At 35.4% G+C, this 21,278-nt stretch overlaps 1 protein-coding gene across 4 annotated transcripts in view; it reads left to right on the forward strand.

The window, feature by feature from the left end:
• vash2 (vasohibin 2) overlaps nt 1–19,887 on the forward strand; it is a 49,455-nt gene extending 29,568 nt beyond the window's left edge. For 2 of the 4 annotated variants that reach the window (XM_005160740.6, XM_073932852.1), the window contains 2 exons: nt 2,565–2,689; nt 16,135–19,887. In XM_005160740.6, coding sequence (XP_005160797.2) covers nt 2,565–2,689; nt 16,135–16,204 — 195 coding nt within the window. In that variant the 3' untranslated portion in view covers nt 16,205–19,887. 4 annotated transcript variants of the gene reach the window in all.
• The last annotated feature ends 1,391 nt before the right edge of the window (nt 19,888–21,278 follow it).

Below are 21,278 nucleotides of genomic sequence, written 5' to 3' on the forward strand. Positions count from 1 at the left end.
CATTCATTCAGTTCCATACTATCCAATTTGATCCATCTGTTCATCTAGCAATCCAGCTATTCATCTAATTCAGTCCATTCATCCATCCATCTATCCATTTGTTCATCCCAGTTCGCTTATCCATCCATCCATCCATCCATTCTATCCATCCATTCCAGTCCACATGTTCGTCTGTCCATCCATCCCCAATCCATCCGTCCATACATTCTCAGTCAGTCGGTCCATCTATCCATCTATCCCCAATCTGTCCGTCCATCCATTCCCAGTCAGTTCGTCCGTCCATCAGTTTCCATTCTCAATCCATTTGTCCATCCATTTCTAGTTAATCCATTCGTCCATCCATCCATTCTCAGTCGGTCCATCCATCTTTCCCCAATCCGTCCATTCATCCATCCCCAATCCGTCCATCCATCCATCCATCTATCCATCCCCTATCCATTCATCCATCCCCAATCCGTCCATCCATCCATCCATCAATCCATCCATCCCCTATCCATTCATCCATCCATTCTCAGTCCGTCCATCCATCCACCCATCCATCCGTTCATCCACCCATTCATTCTCAGTCAGTCCGTCCATTTATCCATCCATCCTTAATTTATCCATCCATCCTTAATTTGTCCGTCCATCCATTTCCAGTCAATCTGTCCATCCATCCATTCCCAGTCAGTCCATCCATTCATCCATCCTCAAACCGTCCATCCATCCATTCCTAGTCAGTCCATCTATCCACCCATCCCCAATCTGTCCATCCATCCCTTTCCAGTCAGTCCATCCATTCATCCATCCCCAATCCATCCGTCCATCCATTCCTAGTCAGTCCATCCATCCATGTTCGTTCAAATTTAGAGTTTCTGTGATAGGCAGAGTCACATAACAAGAGTCATGATTGTCTGTATCGTGTGTGCTATATAAGCAAATGTTTTAGCCTGGATCAGAGTCTATGTTTGTCCTTGAACATCTATAAGGAGTTAGACCAGGAGTCTATGCTGTGTGAGTGTAACGTGGGACATGTTTATCATGTAGACAGTAAAAACTAGGTCATGTTCTCCCAGTTTCTCAGATGCGGCCTTGACTTTATGGATGACCGCAGTCAGCTGCGACATAGTTTCCATGAACCACATATGCAGTCAGAGAGTGGAAATTGCACTCTAGATGTTGGAAAGCAATGTAGCCATCTTTTTATGGATGTTGAGGAATTCAGCACTCAATCATCAAACCTAAATGTTTTTGCAATCTTGCATATATTTAAGCTAAATGAAGAGCATGTTACAGGAAGGGAAAGGATTTGCAGATAAAGCTTGTGCATTTAAATCAAACATGAAAACGGATGCTGTTTTTATTTTGCAATCCATCTTCAAAGCCTCTTGGTGCTGAGCTCATTTGGCATCATCAGAAAGGAGGTGATAAAGTCATTTATAATAAAGATAAATGTCAGCTTTATAAGACTGAAAACATTGCACTGTCAGATTACCTCTCATAGCTTGTGCTACTCATTTATGGAACAATAATTGAAAGAAATGAAAGTTTGGGAAATCTGCTGTTTAGTTGCATAACAAAGTTAATGAACATCATCAAGTAAATGAATGTAACGTGGAGTCTTTTGTAACGCTAGCTTTATCTGTGCTGCAGACACTAATGAGAAAACACTATGAGAGCATTTCAGCTTAGCTCCCTGTGGTGTGAAATAGTTCAAGTCATCCTCCTTTAATAAACTGATTGTAGATCTGTTGTTTCTTAGTGCTGAACTCCTGGTGGGCTGATGATGGGCAAAATTCCTCATCTGTGCTGTTCTCAGCTTGCCTTTTACCACTTTGTAGATTTAAAGCTCTTTTTCTTTCTAATTGCCTCAGTCTTGATTTTATCGAAAGGAAGATGAAAACTAATTTTAGTACTTCATTGAAGATATTCGAATTAACATATTAAGTAAATCTAAATCCATTCAATCTAATCTATACAAATCAAGTCATTTATTCATCCCATGCACCCATCCCTCCATCCAAACTAGTCCATTGCCATCCTATCCTATCCCATCAATCCACTTGTCCGCCCATTGCTCAGTCCATTAAGTCAGGGATCACCAAACTTGTACTTGGAGGTCTGGTGTGCTGCAGATTTTAGCTCCAACCCTAATCCTACACACCTGAACAAGCTAATCAAGGTCTTACTGGGTATACTTGAAACACCCAGGCAGGTGTGTTGAGGCAAGTTGGAGCTAAACCCTGCAGGGACACCGGCCCTCCAGGAACGAGATTGGTGACCCCTGCATTAAATAAACTAATGAATATAAATATATCTCAATAAATATGTTCGAATTAACATATTGTTTAAGTTTCTTAGCTGTTTGTGTCTCCATCTAGTTCCATTCATTCTAATTCATACCATTCAATTCATTCATTCATTCCATGCACCCATCCTTCCATTCAAACTAGTCCATCCATCCATTAATTCTATCCAGTCCAATCCCATCCTATCCCATCCATCCATTTGTCCACCCATCCCATTCCGTCCATAAATAATCAGATGAATATAAATTGTTTTAAATTTACCGTATTTTATTGCAGATTCTTAAGTCGTCCAGTGCTCAGTCTCCAATCAAAGAACGAACTCGAGGCAAGTCTTTATCACCACGCCGCCGACCAGGCAGCAGTCCCCAAAGACGCCAACATGCCCACAGAAGAGACAAATCGTAAGTAATGGAGCCTTTGATTTTGTGGAACCTCAGAGAAATAAACTGTGAAAAATTTGCAGGGAAGTCGCCCAAAAAAAGTCTCTGTCAAGAAAATAAGTATAAATGCGGTCCTAAGCTGCTATCATCAGTGACTCACTATGACTCAGGCTGTGGAAGCTTACAAAGTAATTACTTCGGATCCATTTATTAAACGTCGGCACATTTTTCTTTTACTTCTTCACTTTTGGGATGCGATTATGCTCTTGTAATGTGATTAGACATTTATTAGGCTTTTATTAAAAATCCAGATTGGCAGATTAACTGCTGGATCTCCAATATGGTAGGAAATTAAATAGGAAAGAAATTTGAGCGATGTGACATGATGATTGACAGGGCACGAAACTAAGCAACAGAATCATTCTTTAATGTGGAAGTAGTATATCCCAGTTAGGGCTGCACAATATTGAAAAAATCTGACATTACAATATACAGTGGGGAAAATAAGTATTTAACATGTCATGTTTTTTCCTGGGAATAATATTTCCAAAGAAGCTGTTGACATGATATTGAACTAGATTTTGGTTAAAACCCAAACAATACAAAAAAAATAAATAAAAATAAAACAAAAAAAAAAAATCTGAAAATTAGTTCTGTGTGTCTCGTCTATCAAATCTGATCTTTATTTTGTATTTTCTATTGGATTCGAGTCAGGTGATTGGCTAGGCCATTCTACAGCTTGATTTTCTTTCTCTGAAAGCATTTAAGAGTTTCCTTTGCTGTGTTTAAGATCATTGTCTTGCTGAAATGTCCATTCTGGTTTCATCTTCATCATACTGCTAATGTAGATGTTGGATTGAAGCAGTTAATATGAATTTACAATGATGATGGTTGCTGAAGAACTACTGAAAGATTTCAGCTTCTGTCTGGGCTTTCACTGCCTTTCTACACCTCCCTTTCTTCATGTGTTCAATACTTTTTTCCTGTGTCATTTCATTTAATTACGCATAACTTAATTTGTAAACTAATTAGATTTGTTTTCTTTGCATATATATATGGATTTATTTAGTTGCTACCAACATCCTGGAAAATTTTCAAGTCAACGGCACCTTTAGAAATATGTTTTCTGAGAAAAATGGTGACGTGTTCAATACTTATTTTCCTCGCTGTATATTGCGGTATGAATATAATTTCACCTGATGAATTGAATAGCTCTATTTGGAAAGATTTCATATATTTACAAGCATATATAAATACAACAGAGTAAAGATAAAAGTGAAATAAACAGTGCTTTGTGGCTTTCTGGAAATAGAACAATCAAACATACAATAACATGGACACCATTTTATAATTTAAAATATCTTTATCTTTTAAACTTGAATAAATAATCTAATCCTGCGATGTGACTATTGCGGATGCACTCATTGGGATATAGATGCTCAAACAATATATTGTGGAGCCTAGTCCTAGTGCTTGGATACTCCTCAGTTACTGTATGCACTCAGAAGTATGTACTTTTTCTTCACAAATAGAATACATGCATTTAGGACGCAGTATAGGCGAACTAAAAAGCAGCAATTGTCTAAATTTATAAGCTAATGATAGCTTAACCCTCAAGTAATTAGAAAATTGTCTTCGCCAAATCAAACTATCACCAATAACTTTATGCTTTTGAATGAAACCATAGTTATTCTTTTTGGTCCTCCACAGCATTCTAACAAACCACCTACCGATCTCGGTGTATTAAACTGTTACTCCACCTGTGAAGTTAAAAACCTTGGTTTCTACTAGACAGTAGTCTAAAACTTGACAAACAAATAAGTTAAATAGTAAGTACAAGTTATCATCTACAACGACAAGCCAAAGTTAAACCCCTCCTAAGCAGGAAAGGTTATAAAATAACTTTATAAAAGGACTATTCATGATTTTATTTATACGCGATAAGATTATTGTAATTCTTTATATATTGGTCTACCTTCATCTTTTATTTCTAGACTTTAAATGGTCCAAAATGCCCATTTGCTCACGAGTAGCCACAAAAATGACCATATCACACCAATTTTGCAATCACTACATCGGTTGTTGGTAATTTCCGAATAGATTATAAAATTTTACTCTTTGTTTATAAAACATGGTATAACCTAGCGCCACCGTATCTTTCAGATTTGATCGCTACTACCAAACCCGATCGCTTAAATCAAATTCCGACTGCCATCTATTGCAAACATACTGATCTCGTCTCAAATGCAGGGGCGATAGAGCTTTTGCAGCTGTGGGTCAGAAACTATGGAATAAGTGACCATTAAAAATCACAATAGCACCCGCTCTATCTATTTTAAATCGATGTTAAAGACTCATCTTTTTTCGAGTGCATTTAATATTCCCTAATAGTGGTTCCAGGCTATCCTAATTGATTCTTTCTTGGAAACTTCTACTGTTGTTACTATTGTTTTATATTGTTGTTTTTATTTTATTGTATTGCTGTTTTAGTCAGGCCCGGATTGGCTAATCGGGAGGACCGGGAGAATTCCCTGTGGGCCGGTCCGTTTTTTTGGCCGCGAGGGCCTTTGTCCCTAGCTCCAGAATCTGTTGCTCTCAGCAGTCACACTTTTTTAATTAATTTATTTATTTACTTGACCACAGTATTCTTATTCATTATTTCACCGCAGATCTGCTCTTTTTGAATATAACCACCTCTCAATATACAACTGTTGTGGTCCAGTGGATAGCACGTTAGATTACGATGTCGCCGACCCGGGTTTGATCCTCGTCTGAGTATTTTTTTTTTTTTCATTTTTATTGTTAAGACATATAATACTGTTAGGGTTATTGAACATTTGAAGTTCTAAAGCAGCTGTTTTCTCAAAAAAAAAAAAAAAAGACGTGATAGTGTAATTAGAAACTCAATTGGAATGACCTTATTTTAATATAGTCAGTCGTGAACTGAGGTGGGCCGGTCTGAGGCTTGAAACTCCAGGGCTGAAAAGGAGTCCCACTCCAGCCCTGGTTTCAGTGCTACTGTACAGCACCTTGGTCGACCAAAGGTTTTAATTAAGTGTACTCTAGAAATAAACTTTGATCTGATTTGATACGCATGTTTTGCATTCATGCAGTGTCCTTAAAACCCGGTGTGGCTTTGATGGTGACGCTGTGAAGCAGGTGGTGGTAATCTGTTGACTAATCTGCTCTAGCACACGGTTGCCCACTTCTCACGTTACCAAAGCATGTTTCTCTCGACCAGGCGGTTGACTTAAGGATTCAGGGTTTCTATAGCAGCGTGGCACAAGTACTTGCTCTTTTCTTGTGCCGAGTGCACAGAAAGCCCCTTTTAGCACTGATGATCGCTTTACAAGGCCGACCTCGGGCTACTTTTGTTTGTGGTGTTGAGAGAATAAAATTCCTTTTTTTAGTTCTGCCCCTGGGAAATATAGGCAGGAACAGAGGCATAAAAAGTGACATTGTGATGAATCGCAAAGCTTCCTCTCCAACAGAAGTTGCGGTTTTAGCTAGACATACACACAAAACGGTCTATAAACTAGGAAAGTTCTTAAAAAAAAAGAGTTGGTTAAACTGAGAGGCTTTTTAAACACTGAATGTGCCCCTCTCTTTTGCTGTCAGTACAAGCTGGTTTGGTGTTTGCTCTAATAAGATATGAGTCCAAAGCAACAGCTGTGGTGGACGCGGACATCACTGACATGTCAAACTGAATTAACCAACGAATAATCCTTCTACAAGAACATGCAGCGATAATAAGGAGGTCTTGTTGCATTTTAGCATATCAGAGCTTAGCGTTTGATGATGTAACTTCATCCTCTGATGCAATGGATTATGTTGAAGCTGGCATGCTTTCATTTTTGTGTGTTGGGATGCAACTATTAAGCATCATTCATGTTCACCACCAGCAGCATTAAGGAATTTAGCATGATATATAATGCTTTCATTACATGAAGCAGATGTCAGTTAAATAAATCAGGCTTTTCATTTCATTGAATGGGTTTATCCAAAAGAATTCAGTCGTCCTGTAGTATTGAAAAGTTCAATCAATTGATTCATTTAAATAAACACTTTGGCTTTGATCATCAAGTCTTTGTTTGGATATTTGTTTTTTCAATCATTGTTTTTTGATTGTATTTGTTAAAAAAACTACATTAAAGTTTTATATCTGAAATAATTTGGTTAAAACCCTTTATTTTTAAGTACTAGGGCTGTCGCAGTAAATCTGGATGGTTCAATAGCCAAACACACCAGCATAAGTTTGCACACCGCTGCATATACAGCTCTGGTGTCAGTTTATTATGCATTGCATATCTTAAAGGGCACCTATTTTACCTTTTTTTAAAGATTAAATATTAATATTATGGTTCTTGAGTGTGCCGGTTTAGGTTCAGTTCAAAACGCAATTCTGATTTTTTTATTATAGTGTGTTTAAAAAGTGTCATTTTGGGGGCGTGTACACAGGTCATTGTTTTAGGGGTGTGTTACTTCACATGAAAATTTATTTCGACTTCCTGCCCAACTTAACAAGGGGGCAGAGCCAAGTGCTCTCCCGCTCTGTGTATGGCAACACTCAGGCAGACAGAGAGAAACAACATGAATAAGAGGACCAGCATTTAGTTGTACATGTACGACCCAGACTCATACACAGACCAAGCAGAGACTACTGTTGAGGAATCAATATTCCTAATGTGCCAGAATGTGTCAGAGTGGTAGTTACAAAATCATTTGTGTTTTTGTATAGTTTTACAGCCGCTATGTAATGATGCATGTGTCATCCATATAGGGACGCAGCGATTAACCGGTTTCACTATTAACCATGCTTTAATTTGTCACGGTTAATTAATCCTAAAGGCTTCTTAACACCTGTTTCTGCACCGTACAAAACTACGACAACTAAACAAAGTTATGGCAACTGTGTGCTGTTTTCCAAGCTTGTACACCAAGACTAAAAACCACGCACACTGGATTAACTGAGGCTATAACTAAGGCAAGTTCGTTATTTCCTATGGAGGTAAGTGCACACGAGGCAACGCGCTCACACTTTACAGCCGCACCTAGTTTAGATGACTGAAGTTGATGACTGAAGTTTAAGGAAGACGCAATGAAAGTACACATGTTTGCAAACCCACCTAAAGTTACAAACAATGGCAACAATGAGAGCGATCATGAGGTGAATGTTGATCCGCCAGCCGAGATCAATCAAGTTTGAGTGCTGAAAGACTCGGTGGATCAGCTGTTTTTAATGGCCTGAATCTCAATACGTTGCATTCACTGCGTGTTCAGAGCAAATAGCCGCTAAATGTAAAATCTCTGTTGCTCATTCGCAGGAAGACGATGAAGGCTCTTGTGTTGAGCCCATTGAGCCTTACTTCCAAAAATAGAGTAAGGGTGTTTATAGCAGCCCAATATGACTGTCTATACTCTGTACCTACAAACATTTCTGTCCAAGCAGCTTGAAACGTAGCTTTTTCACCATAGCTGACCTTTAAATAAGATTGTGACACCTTTATAAAATATTTAGCCTTTTTTGTTAAATCCCAAACACAAATCAACAGAAATTAAATAATGCAATATCTAAATGGCAAACTTTTTATTTTCATTATACAAATAGTGTTAGTAAAAAAACAAATAGCATACTCATTAAGCTGAAATGGGCTATTTTTTTAAATAAATAAAACAAAATGTATATATTTTTATTTATTGAAAACATATTAAACATTTTTTTTTCTATTAATATAATTTGAGCTGACTTAAGCTACACAAATTGTACATAATTGAAAGGCTCTGACTGTGCTTTCGCCAGATTTTCATTGATAATGGCATAATGGCAGCTGAAAGGCCTTTATACCTGTTACTTTTATAGCTTAATTTGATGGATTTTACAGAGGTATCAACTACTCCTAACAGTCAGCTGGTACCGGCATCCATTGTCCTTTTTGAGATTTCTCTGTGACTTGACACTTGTGGGGCAGTTGAACTTAATAGATGGCTGGATGACAGCGAGACGAGATCTCAGATTTGCTGCATGTCACAAGAAGCTTTCTGCTGCAAATTTTGCATATTGACTTATTTAAGTTGCCTTTTTGTTATTTTTTAAACCAAAAAATTGCCAGACTGGTGACATAATTTTCTGTTTTAGGAAAAGATCATCTGCAATTGCTTCAGTCTTAAAACACGATATGCAGACTAAAAAATCTGACTCTTGTGTTCATTTATTTGAACTGTCATCGTCCTGGCCAACGTTAAGTTACATCACTGTTTTTACATTTAAATCCTAATCTAATAATGACAAACTATACATCGTTGGAAAGGTCTTCTGAATGCATTTACCACAGTTTTTAGTTGTTTTTTTTGTTACATATATAAGAGTATTAAATTAAAACTCTTACTGTCACTCTACAAAATTTGGGACTGTTTATTTTGGTTACCCTTTTAAACCATAATATTGTAGTAAGAAATCATAATAAAATATAGGTCATTTGAAAACTTAAAATTACTAGTTTATATCTAGTGATATTCTGATAGATTTTATTGAGCAACAGTTACTTTGTAATTTAAAACAAGGATACTCATCAGAGTCGTAAAGAATTACTTTGCTACAGCAATCCACATGTAAAATTTGCTTTAATATTTTTAGAGGTTAAATCAAATCAAACACCACCAAACTGCCCATACTACTTTAGAATTGTGTGCCTACTTTACAAATATTGTCAAAAGTATGACAAAATACATTTCATGTACAGTATATTCCTCAAAATATAATGGGGGCACCTTTCTATGGTCATCAGTGGAAACTGTATGTCATGGTTTTAATGTTTGGTACTGTGGCCAAACAAAATCTCACTGAAAGCTAATGTTTCAACTTCAAATTTGGAATATAATTTGTTCAGATTCTTAGCTCTGGTTTTTATGTCTATTTATGCTGAAACATGTTTTATGTATTATAAAAAAATAAAACACTTGTTTCATTTTTTTTTATAAACATAAAGGCACATAACATTTTTTATGTCACATTTTGTGTCTTTTTTAAAATTGAGACCAAGCCTAAATATGAACACCAAAGCATCGAAGATTGGCAGTCATCTAGGTTAAACATGTCTTTTCATTAAGGGGTTAAGGGGTTAATATTAAGTGCAAAATGATGAAGTGCAAAAAAGAAAGGCATAGCATTGAAAAAACATGATCACGGTGGTTGCTGCAGTTTATGCGGTTGCTTTTATTCTTCTGCACGTTGACATTTTCAATTATTCCACTCTATTAAGTATATTATAACAGCCCTATTAAGTTCTTTTTAAGTATTTGATGTGACATCTTAAAGTCACGTAATATACTGGAAAAAAATGCAAGCCCTTTCACAACTGTCAAAGAAGTGTGTTTGTGTTAATAAACAAACGAAAGATACCACAGCAACACCCCTGCTGTTTTGTTTAATTGCATGTTGTTTTATAGCATTGGTATTGTGTTCCAAAAAGGACTCTATCATTGTGTCTTACTTAATGCTGTAATTATTTAGTCAATCTAATGCACTGAATGAACCGCAAAGGCTATAAAATGATCCCAACTTTAAGGTCTCACACCCGTGAACCTCCTGCCTCCCGATCGGAGCTATTTTTGCTGCCTTTCATAGCACCTTCCTGTCACATGACCTGAGATGTTAATTACTGCACCCCACACATACGCTCGCGAGCCAGGCAGCTGCTGAAACACACCACCCATTTAACGTCAGCATCACCCTCAATTACACAGATAAAGTGCTCAGCACACACATCTCTTGGCAGACCAGTTTGTTAATTCACTTACAGTGGGAAGAATTATAAAGTTACTAATGAAGTCATGCTGAATCTGCTCTCCAACCCCCCACAGTTCTGCTTTTTACGATTATTATGGGGTTTTGTCACTGTGATGTAGTTTTCCAGAGCATGTGACAGCGCCTGAAGCACTCGAAGGAAACTTACACAAACAGAAGAACAACACCTCCTTTATAAATACACTTCTTAAAGGCATAGTTCTGTCAATAATTGATGTTCTATCATTACAGTATTTACTTTACACTTATGTGGTTTCAAACATGCTTGCTGTGAATTCTTGTTCCATAAGTTGTTTAAACATATTTTATTAGATTTTTAAATACAGTGCTCAGCATAAATGAGTACACCCCCCACAAATCTCTCATTTAAATTAATATTTTCTATATGATGCTCTTCAATATTCTATGTGTGCAGATGCATTAGTTTATTCAGTACTGAAGCCAAATCTGGAGCTAATCTAACAAAATAACTTCCGATAACGGTTCAAAAATGAGTAGCCCAAATTTATATATTAAATCAAATTTTCAAAAATAGCAAAAATTAAGAGAAAAAAAATATATATACAGTATTGTTGAAATGCTGTAGTTTGCAATTTTTTTTGCAATATTTTGCATGCATTTAAATGTATTATATTTCCATTTCTAAAGATGTTCTGTAACAAAAATATTATTTTAATAAATATATCTGTTTAATAAATCTGTTTTGTTTATATTCACCAATAGGGTGTACTCATATACAGGTATGCTGAGCACTGTATATTTACATTTACCATTGTAAAATCTTTGTATTTATACTTTGTAATGTGTCTTGAGAAGCTTCTTTAAAGGTGCTAATGTATTATTATTATTAGTATAAGACACAAAAGTTGGCATTTTTTGAACAAACTTTGATTTAAACCTAACTTTGTTTAGCTTTTTAAGCTAACAGAGTATAGAAAGCTCAAAAAGGGATTCAAGTAAATGATTTTATGTTCAAATCTTTTATTGCGAAAAAACAAAAATATTACAATACAAATTGTTACATAGTGTTATCTTTTGTTGTTGTTGTTTTTAACAAAAGGTAAGAAAATAGGGAATTTAAAAAATGATAGGGAAAATTTATTAATATATTAATCAGTGAATATATTAATTAATAAATAAAGGAAATAGAAAAATAGAAACGGGTAATAAAAGTGTACATAATATGTACCTGCAACCAACTGAATGCAGTCATTCAACAACTACAATCAAATGTTCAGATATGTTGTTAATGTTTAAAGTATGTATAATTAAACAGTATAAGACAATAGTAGTTCAAAACAAATAAATAAAATGACTAATAAAAAAATAAATTAAAATGAAGGAGAGTGCATCTATTACATGGAAGGCAAGATGTTAAGAGACCGGAAGTGAATCATAAAACATTGACACTTTTTAAAGAATTAGTTTTCCCAGAGCATCTAACTTTTTCCAACTTCAGAAGTAAATGATTTTTTAAAAATCAGAAAAGGGATCCACACGGCTTGCAGTCTGTAATATGAAGTCTTCTGAAACTACTCAAAAAATGATTTCAGCAAAATTGTTGCAAACAATTTATATGGGTTGAATTTAAACAAACAAATTAAGTTTAGTAGTATTCAAATAAATTAAGTAAATAATTTGTTTACAACCACGTAACTTTAAAAAAATTGGCAAATCCAAGGAATCATCTTTAAATAATTTTTTGTGTGTGGAACATTTTGCTAAATTTTGTAAGCCTGTAAACATTTATGATTGTGTTTAGTTTTTTGGGGAAGGGTATAACAGCACAACAACATGAGGAAGAACAAAACAATGGTCATGCACACACTTTTAATTTTAGAATTGACAACCGCATTTAAATACAAGAGTGAAGTAAATCCCCTTAATTAAGCCTCATTGTGTGTACAGAGCACAGCTCACTCCTATAATTGTGACATCTGACTAATTGAGCAACATTCAGGCGTCTTTCACATATGCTATCCACTGTATTTTTAACCGGTTTAACGTTACAACATCACACCCTTGTCATGTTCTCCAGTTTAAACCATGAGCAACAGAGGAGTCATGTTTTGTTTACGCTTAGAGGGCTGTTTCACAGATCGCAGTCTTAAAGCGTTGCCATGTTCACTTATTAAAAGCATCTTTGAACTTAATTTCGGATGGTTGAATGTAAGAAAGGGACATATTTAACCATTTAAAAATTGTAAAAAGTATTTAATTTTTTAAATCAGAATATCACAATTGAATGTTTCATAGTCAGTAAATTAATTGTTAATTTAGGTCAAATGACAACATTAAGGTTTCTAACTTGCATTTACACAACTGTACATCTATTTTCAGCATTTTCCTAAGCACCAAACCAGCATATTATAATGATATCTGTTTTTGTCCTTATGATGCAAAAGAAGCAGCCTTTAGTACAGTCTTAAGATTTGAAAATTGTTATTTTTTAACTGTAATATGATAAAATAATTTTAAGAATAATTTATTTTTATTGTGGTCAAGTAAATGATAGGAATTTCAACTTTCCCCCCAAAAAATATTAGTAAAAAAACATTAACTTTTTATTTAAGGACATGAAACAGCCAGAAGATTAAATTGAAAGATGCATTTGAATTTTTCAGACTTTACACATCAGATCTGTTGAGTGAACGGTTGAATTCCTCTGGGAAAGTGAAATTCAGCTTTGGTACAGCAGATCTGCTCCTGCCCTTTTCCTGCGTCTCCTCCCTGTCAGAGTGCATTATCTCCACTCAGGGCTATTTCTAACACACAGGATGTTTGCTTGTCTACAGACTCAGCCCCACCTCTACTGTCTGCTCCTTTCAGTTCAACTCGCATATACACTTTCCTTGTCCACTTTGTACATCTTTGAGTTTGCAGTGTAAAAAACTTTGTTCTTCATCTGTCAAAAAAGTAGTGCATTGGGGGGAAAAATTCATTAAAATGCCTTTGTGTCCAACAGTGGCGGTATACAGTCACATCGCACTGCTACAAGTGTGATATTGTGTTTATACAACAGTTCGACTACATTATTGTGCATATAAAAAATTAAATCAAACACGGAGAGTCTCAAAATGCTTTTAAATGAGAAAATACTTTTTTCCTACATTCATTCACATCTGCAGTGAAGCCAGAACAGCAGAAACCGTTGCCAGTTCACAAATGTCACTAGTATTTGAATGATTCTCCATCGTAATGTCTAAAGTGATGACAAAACAGGTGATTTTTCTGGCATTTTAGGATTATAAGGCTGAACGGCATGAAATGCCATCAGTCTACAGAGATTTCCCAGTATTTCTTCTGTTGCTATCGGGATATCACAATAATTAAACCTGAAAAAGCAACGCAATCACTACCAAATTACTGTTGTGTTTGCGATAAGGAAATTGCGGGAATTTCTTCTTTCTTTCTTTTTACTGCAGTAGCGAAAACAGAACTCGTTATAAACAGATGAACATCACCAGTTTAAAGACTTAAAGATGAGTTCCATCTCACACTCACACTACAATTACTATGGTGTAAATACAGCACTGCAACATACAAAAGAGAGAGATCGACTTAGAATATCACTTACCAGTTTTATAATGATTTGATCAGCTGTAGTTTAAACTTACTCTGAATTTTTCCTCCTCGTAGGGCTTATTATGTGGTCTCTGTCGCCATATTTTGGATGAACAACGTCAACCGTCTTTGCTCAAAGATGCACTGTCTCTCAGAAATTATAAATATTTTAAAATAAGCACTATCCTTCTAAATAAATTATGTGGGTGGAGTAATACACAAGGGTAATATCGCACTGCTATCAGCCAATCAGATTTAAAAACCAGGCAGAACTGTTGTGTATATATATATATATATATATATATATATATATATATATATATATATATATATATATATATATATATATATATATATATTATTCATTTTGTCTATTTATTTATTTTATTATATTATATATTTATTTATTTCTATTTAAAAAAAGGCTCTTAGTTTGAACTTTTTATTCATTAAAGTATAGTTTTAAAAAGTATACATTCTACTAATAAATCTTCAACATTGATACTAGTTAAACATTTTTCCATCATATTTTTTTTTTTTTAAATCAGCACATAATGATCTGTAAAGGAACATTGAAGACTGATAATAAAGCTGAAAATCTAACTTTTTTACATCTTAGGAAAAACATTAAACTTTAAAATATATTCAAACAGAACACCGTTATTTTAAACTGTAACAATATTTCTTGAACACCGGTCATAGCATGTCAGATATGTGTTTTCGGGTGGAGTTATAACAGTTTTTTTATTCTGACTAGCTATTCTGGTTGTGGTTTCTTATAATGACAGACCAAGTTGCTTCTGTTTTGTAAGTGATGTATTTTAATCCTTCATTCTCAGTCTATCATGAAGGAAAGTGATTGTAAAAGGCATAACTTTAGCATGAAAGTCTTGCTTTGGCACTCCTGTGTGACTGATCGCCTGGCACTGAAGGACCTGCTTCAAATAGCCAGCATCAGTCAGAAGAACATGAAGGCCTATTGATTTCTTCACAAGGGTAGCAGCATAAAAGTGAATGGTTAAAGAGAGTATGATAGAGCAACAACAGTTACGGCAGTGCTGGAGGTCTGTGATGGAGCACTTTGTTCTTCAGCAACTCTGTGTTCTCAGCTGGACTGAAGGTTGAATGTGAATGTGAATATGACTGGAACACACCTGTGGGAAAAAACAAGAGAGATTCAGACTAATGGTAAATCGAAGCAGTGGTTAGTTCTGGTTTGTGGACAGTGTACGTGTTACTGAACTAAGTTGTCAATGCTGTCATTGTGTTTAAAGTCTGCATGAACCGAAAGCTGCAACCTTTTTTTTCGTAATGTGACAGTTTCTAGAGAAACAGAATATCAAATTAGAAAATAGTGTGTGTGGTTTGTTTTTCTACTGCAAGCTGATTGGATGTAGTATAGTAGGTATTTCATTCAGCAAGATTGGGAAAAGGGTTTCAGGAGAGTTATTTCAACCTAACAGACACCACCTCCTCCTCATCATTTCTGTTTGTTGCCAAAACTGACAGTTGGAGGGACATCGTCAATCATGTTAACCAGCTCAATACCTCAGACAGACCAGCAATAGGAGATAACAAAATCAAATGGTTAGGTGTGATTTCATTTGTACTTTACTTGGTGTGGCTGGGACACACCAAGACGCTTTGTTAGGTCGTCGGTCAGCAGCGGTTCATTCTGTTTGTTTGGTGTGTTTCACATGTTGCTCTTGTTTGGTTAATGTCGGATCAAGTTGGTCCATTTCAGGATTTAGAATCGGCATTGGCCATCAGTATAGTTATAGGTGAATCAGGTAAACAAAATTAGCCAAAGTATATGATTTTGTGTGTTAATGTGAAAGTGTATGGGTGTTTCCCAGTGCTGATTTGTGGCTGGAAGGGCATCGGCTGCATAAAACATATGCTAGAGTAATTGGTGGTTCATTCTGCCGTGGCAACCCCTGATAAATCGGGGACTAAGTTAAAAGATAGTGAGTGATGGATTATTCGATTATCTGCAATCAAACAAAATTTTTAATTGTCTTGTAGAATTTTTCTTTACAGATCTTACACATTTGCTACTGTGGTGTTTTGAAACTAACATAACGATCTGTCTTTGCAGGCCAGCAGCACTGGACAGAAAGCCAGCAGAGCTCAGCACCCTCAGCGACGGCTACCAGATCCGCATCTGAGACACTACAGCACTGATGTAACAGCTTTATCCTCCACACGTCCTCCCGCAGTCAGATCCACACATTGTTTAATGCAAATTGTGAACTGTACAGTATATTTATCCTATTTTTAGTTCTGCTTCTGTGTTAGAGGGAAATTGGGTGCCCTTCTCAAATTTAAAAGTGATTCAAAAAAGGTTTTAAACAAGAAAAGACATTCGTTTTAAGCCATAAAATGTTGAAATAGTTCATAATTTAAGTAGAATTGAACCAAATTTCTTGCTAAAGAATATGTTTGTACCCTAATAATGCTCAAGTATTTTAGAAAGCTTAAAAGTGTGACTGACAAAAATATTCACGCAAATGTGGGGGAAAACTGTATTTTTGGACAGATCGTCACTAGCTGTGAGAGCTGGAGTGTGAATGGATTGTGTTTGGCAGAGAGATGTGAACCTCGGTGCCTCACTATTGGTAGTTTTGGAGACTGACTGTCAAGAAGCTATTTTGCCAGAGGCGTAAGGACACGAGGGACCAGAGCATCAGAGAATCCGCCATTCTGCCCACAAGAACTATGTTCAATCCACTTCCTTTTTGTTGATGTTACCTCCACACACCTGTAATATGGATGGAAATAACATGTTTTATTGATCTTTATTGAAAGTTTGAGGCTAACAAACATTGATAGGTTTTGTATGTTTTTTTCTTATACAATATCATGGTAGCGGTTGTAGATGAACTTTTTTTTATTTAAATGTTTTTATTATTTATCATTTTTCGCTATTGTTTTTAACGTTTTTTTAAGCCAGTACAGTATTTTATGGTTCTGTGCATTTTCATTTTACTTTTCTTTTGATGAAGAAACTCTCAGAGGTGTGAAGGTTGAAGTGCTGTCCACTGCAAATAATCCTGAAAGTTTCACATATTCATTTAAATTTTATATTTTCTAATTACTTTTTTTATGCGGCAGTCAGGAACCACATTGTTAATGACCATAAATCAGAGGGTTTTTACAAAGCCCCTAAAGCAGGGCTGCCCAAACTCGGCCTTGGAGGGCTGGTGTCTTGCAGACTTTAGCTTTAACTTTCCTCAAGACACCTGCACGGATCTTTCTAGAAAGCCTAATAAAAGATTGATTTGCTAGCTCAGGTGTGTCTGATTGGGGTTGGAACTAATCTTTGCAGTACACCGACCCTCCAGGATTGAGTTTGGGCACCCCTGGCCTAAAGGGACATGGTGATAGGAAAAAATATACTTCAGTGTTTTTGTGTTAGCTTGCAAAACTCTGAGTGGAAAAAAATTGGAGGGGGAACAATTTTTAAGTGTATTTGCTAGTAAATGTGGAACGCTGTACTTTTGTCAAGTTTTGCAAGGAATTGCAAAGATATTAAAGTATCATCAGGGTGCGAATTACAGGGGGGTTTGACCCCCCTAATTAACACTTGATCCCCCCTGAAGGACATCAAAGCAAGATGTATAGGGTAGGGGGTTAGCCCTTTAATAGTAAGAAATAGCTTTCTCTGATCTCTGATTTATATCTTAAATATTAATAATTAAAAATGTATAATATAACTATACATTTGACACCCCATAATGATTCATACCTTTGGAAATGCATAATCGTGCTAATCAATGCTAGGAAAAATACGATTCAACAGTCTGAAATTGGCAGTTCGCAAGCACCAATAGACATCTTAAATATTCACAAAACATGCTTCTTGTAAAATAGATGTTTATATCTGCATGTAGCCTAAAAAATGTAAAATTTAGACATAATTTGTATAGTTTGACCGACAGTAACGTCTAAAATAGTCACGAAATATCCCCCAAAATGCTAAAAATGGGTACATTTTATCAATAAATGTGATATAATTTAAATACATTCGTAAATTTGATTCAGCGAAGCATGCATTACCAAACTACTACAGAAAAAGTTGACCCCCTGATCGTCAATGTCTAATTCGCACCCTGAGTATCATGTTATATCGAATACTATAGTTCAATGCTTTTTTTTTTACTGATTGCCAAGTTTTGGGAAATAAAACACTGAGACTGAACTCAATAGTTTTGCGTGGGAATGCAGTGTTTCTCAAGGGAATGAAATGCATTGAAATGTAATTTTTAGATTTTAAATTGGGAGGAAAAGCTATATTTAAAACTTATTGTAGTGAAGGCAAAGCTTCACGAGGAAATACAAGTAAAGACACACTAAAAAGAGGGTAAAATTGTAAATGCAAAGGATCTTGGAGGAATTACCACTATGAAACTTAAAAAGCTTCTTGGAAAAGCGAAGCATTGAAATATAAATTCCTCACTTCATTTTTTTCTATCCTCATGTCCTCTTAATTCCAAAGTAAACTTCTGTTTTATGCATATGTGAGGGTCTGCTTACAGTGTACTTGATGTGAATTTCGCCATTTGAGCAGTATGCACAATACTTTACACGCAACAGTATGATGAGAAATATGACAGCGCATTCACTGAGCACCAATATTCGCAAACATCATTAAATGAAGTCTACTTTCAAAGGTGCGTTTGACTACACCATTGCTAACATATGCATAGACTAATAGGATATCATCTCCTAATCAACAGCATATCACTTCAAACTTTACCACCTCATGAGAATAAGCTATGCACGTGGAGCAGATCTGCGCTATGATCTGTTTTGCTCAACAACAGACCTATTTTTAAAATTGTAGCAGTGACATTGTTACTAAGTCTTTGTGGGTTGTGCGAGTGGTTCCTCTCTGAGCGTTGTTTATTGAGTGCTGTTGACTAAACTACCACATTATAGCTCATTCTGCCTTGTAATTGGTACCAGCTTTCCTATCAGAAGCTATCAAACCACACAAGTGCCAGACCACTGAGTACGTCAAACTCATCCTTAAGGCTGAGGGTTTTATCTTAGTCACATGAAGATTAAAAAAAAGGTCATGAGTTTCAGTGACATATCTAATGCTGAATTGTTCAGACTCTTTATGGGAGAGAAGGGGTCTGCTGCTTTTTTTTTTTTTTTTTGGTATGTGAAGAACATCATATTGTTACAGATTTTTTTTTATCATTTATAACTTGCTGTTTGGAAACTTATTGTGTGAAATTGAGTGGAAAAAGTAAAAAGCAGTAGTAAAAGCATTCAAGTTTCTGGTTTTAAAGAAATGCAGTGATCTCCCCTTAAAGGTGCTAAGATGAGACATTTTACCCATATTGTGAAAGTCAATATTTTAGCTTTTGTATGATTAAAGAGCACATTAATCTGGCTTCTGTAGCACAGTGATGGAACTGCAACAAGTTTAATATTACACATCACCAATATATATTCATAGGTGATGTAAGTAATCAGATTATAGATGCTTTTGTGGAATGTTTGTTTCCATGTCTGAAAATACAATCAGTTTGAATGACAAAATAGTTTAATCCAATTTTATGGGAAATGTTTTTCTCAGTAAGAATGTTAAAAATGTGACTTTATGAAGATCTCACTACTTCAAGCCTATCCTGAGTTTCCTGTGTATTTAAATGTATCACAAAAATAAGGACTTTATAAAATAAGTGACCCTCAACATATTTTCCTAAGCCTTGCAACATAAATCCTCTTTTCTGTCTGAAATTTGTGTTTCTGGGTCACTTCCATTTCCTCATAAGCAAACATTGAATTAATTTGTTCACCCTCAGTAGCATGTTTTAATAAAACAAGTTTTTTTTCTGTGATGGAACGTTTACTGTGTTTAATTACGCGCGCTTTCCGGGATACGCGATACTGATTGGTTAGTCAAGTGAATAAAGACCAAACGGCGCCATCTTGCGTGTAAATGATCCATTGCATTAATATCATTTTCAGTTGTCTTGTTCCTTGAATCACTATTCACATATGTGTCAATGGACTGGGTGGTAAAGCTATGGAGTATTTTCCAATACTTTCCGAATAACTACATTTGTTGATTAGCAAAGAAATCTAGTTTTCAATGTCTCTTTTTGTGTGTGTCCTGCCATCATGATGTCGTGTTATCTTAAAAACAGCTTATTTGCTACAAAACCAGTATCCAAGCCAATTATTGCTTGCTACCTGAGCAATCACGTAACGTTAGAGATAATTTTATCACAAAATGGATGCAAATAAATGTCACGTGACAGGCCCATAGCCTGCCTGGTGAAAGGAGTGATTCTTTTTTTCTCAAAAAGTGAACTTTTTTGCATTTATTTGCCTAATTTTCTTTTAAATCGTTAGATCTAAATACTTCATTTTGGTGATATTTTAAGCACCATTTATAGCTGGATTAGCTTGTTGAATGGCCATCATAACCACACTTGTTTGATGTACCAAACATTAAGGATTTAGAAGATAGAAATATGAATAAATACTTATTTTTAAGTTTATTACATCACATATCATTAGAAAAAAATCAGGAATCCAATAATATATAAATTTAAAAACTGCAGCCTATTGTCATTTATGCAAATAACAGGCTAGCATATTCAACTACTCAGTCAGAATTTATCAAATTGAATACATAGTAAAAGTGTAGAGCTTTGTGATTTTTTTTTTTTTAGCCTCTCTTGAAAGAAAGTACATTTGCAGCCAAATGAGTATTCAAATTAATTAATATGGGCCGCTTTCGGTGCTTAATTTTTTTATTGGTCATTTCTGTTTCAAGAATAATGTTGAAGAATTTTAGTAAAAGTTACTTGTTTACATTGGTCAAAACTGATTAGCTGAAGTCTCGATAGCCTACAGAGGATTCCACTTGGTCTAACACCTTTTCGATTGGTTATTTTTACAATTTATGATGGCAAAGCAGTCAAAATAGGACAAATGAGCTCAGGTATGGGACAAATTCCTGACCTTTGTCAGTGAGTGGTGGGTTTTTCGAACCACCTGAACCCCCCTAGTGTGAGCGTGAGCTACACTTACTAGGCTACCAATGGAAAGAAAACAAAGAATAGTATAGCCTATCTACTTCTAAAAGTGTAGTATTAAATTAAAATGGGCCCTATAAAAAAAGTGTATTAAAAATTCTTTACCAGCAAATAGCCATTGTGATAACTACCAAAAATTATTTCATTATTTTTTCATCCTTTAAGTTTGTTTACAGAATGT

The sequence above is a fragment of the Danio rerio genome, chromosome 20 (genome assembly GCF_049306965.1).
Source record: "Danio rerio strain Tuebingen ecotype United States chromosome 20, GRCz12tu, whole genome shotgun sequence".
NCBI classification, from domain to species: domain Eukaryota; kingdom Metazoa; phylum Chordata; class Actinopteri; order Cypriniformes; family Danionidae; genus Danio; species Danio rerio.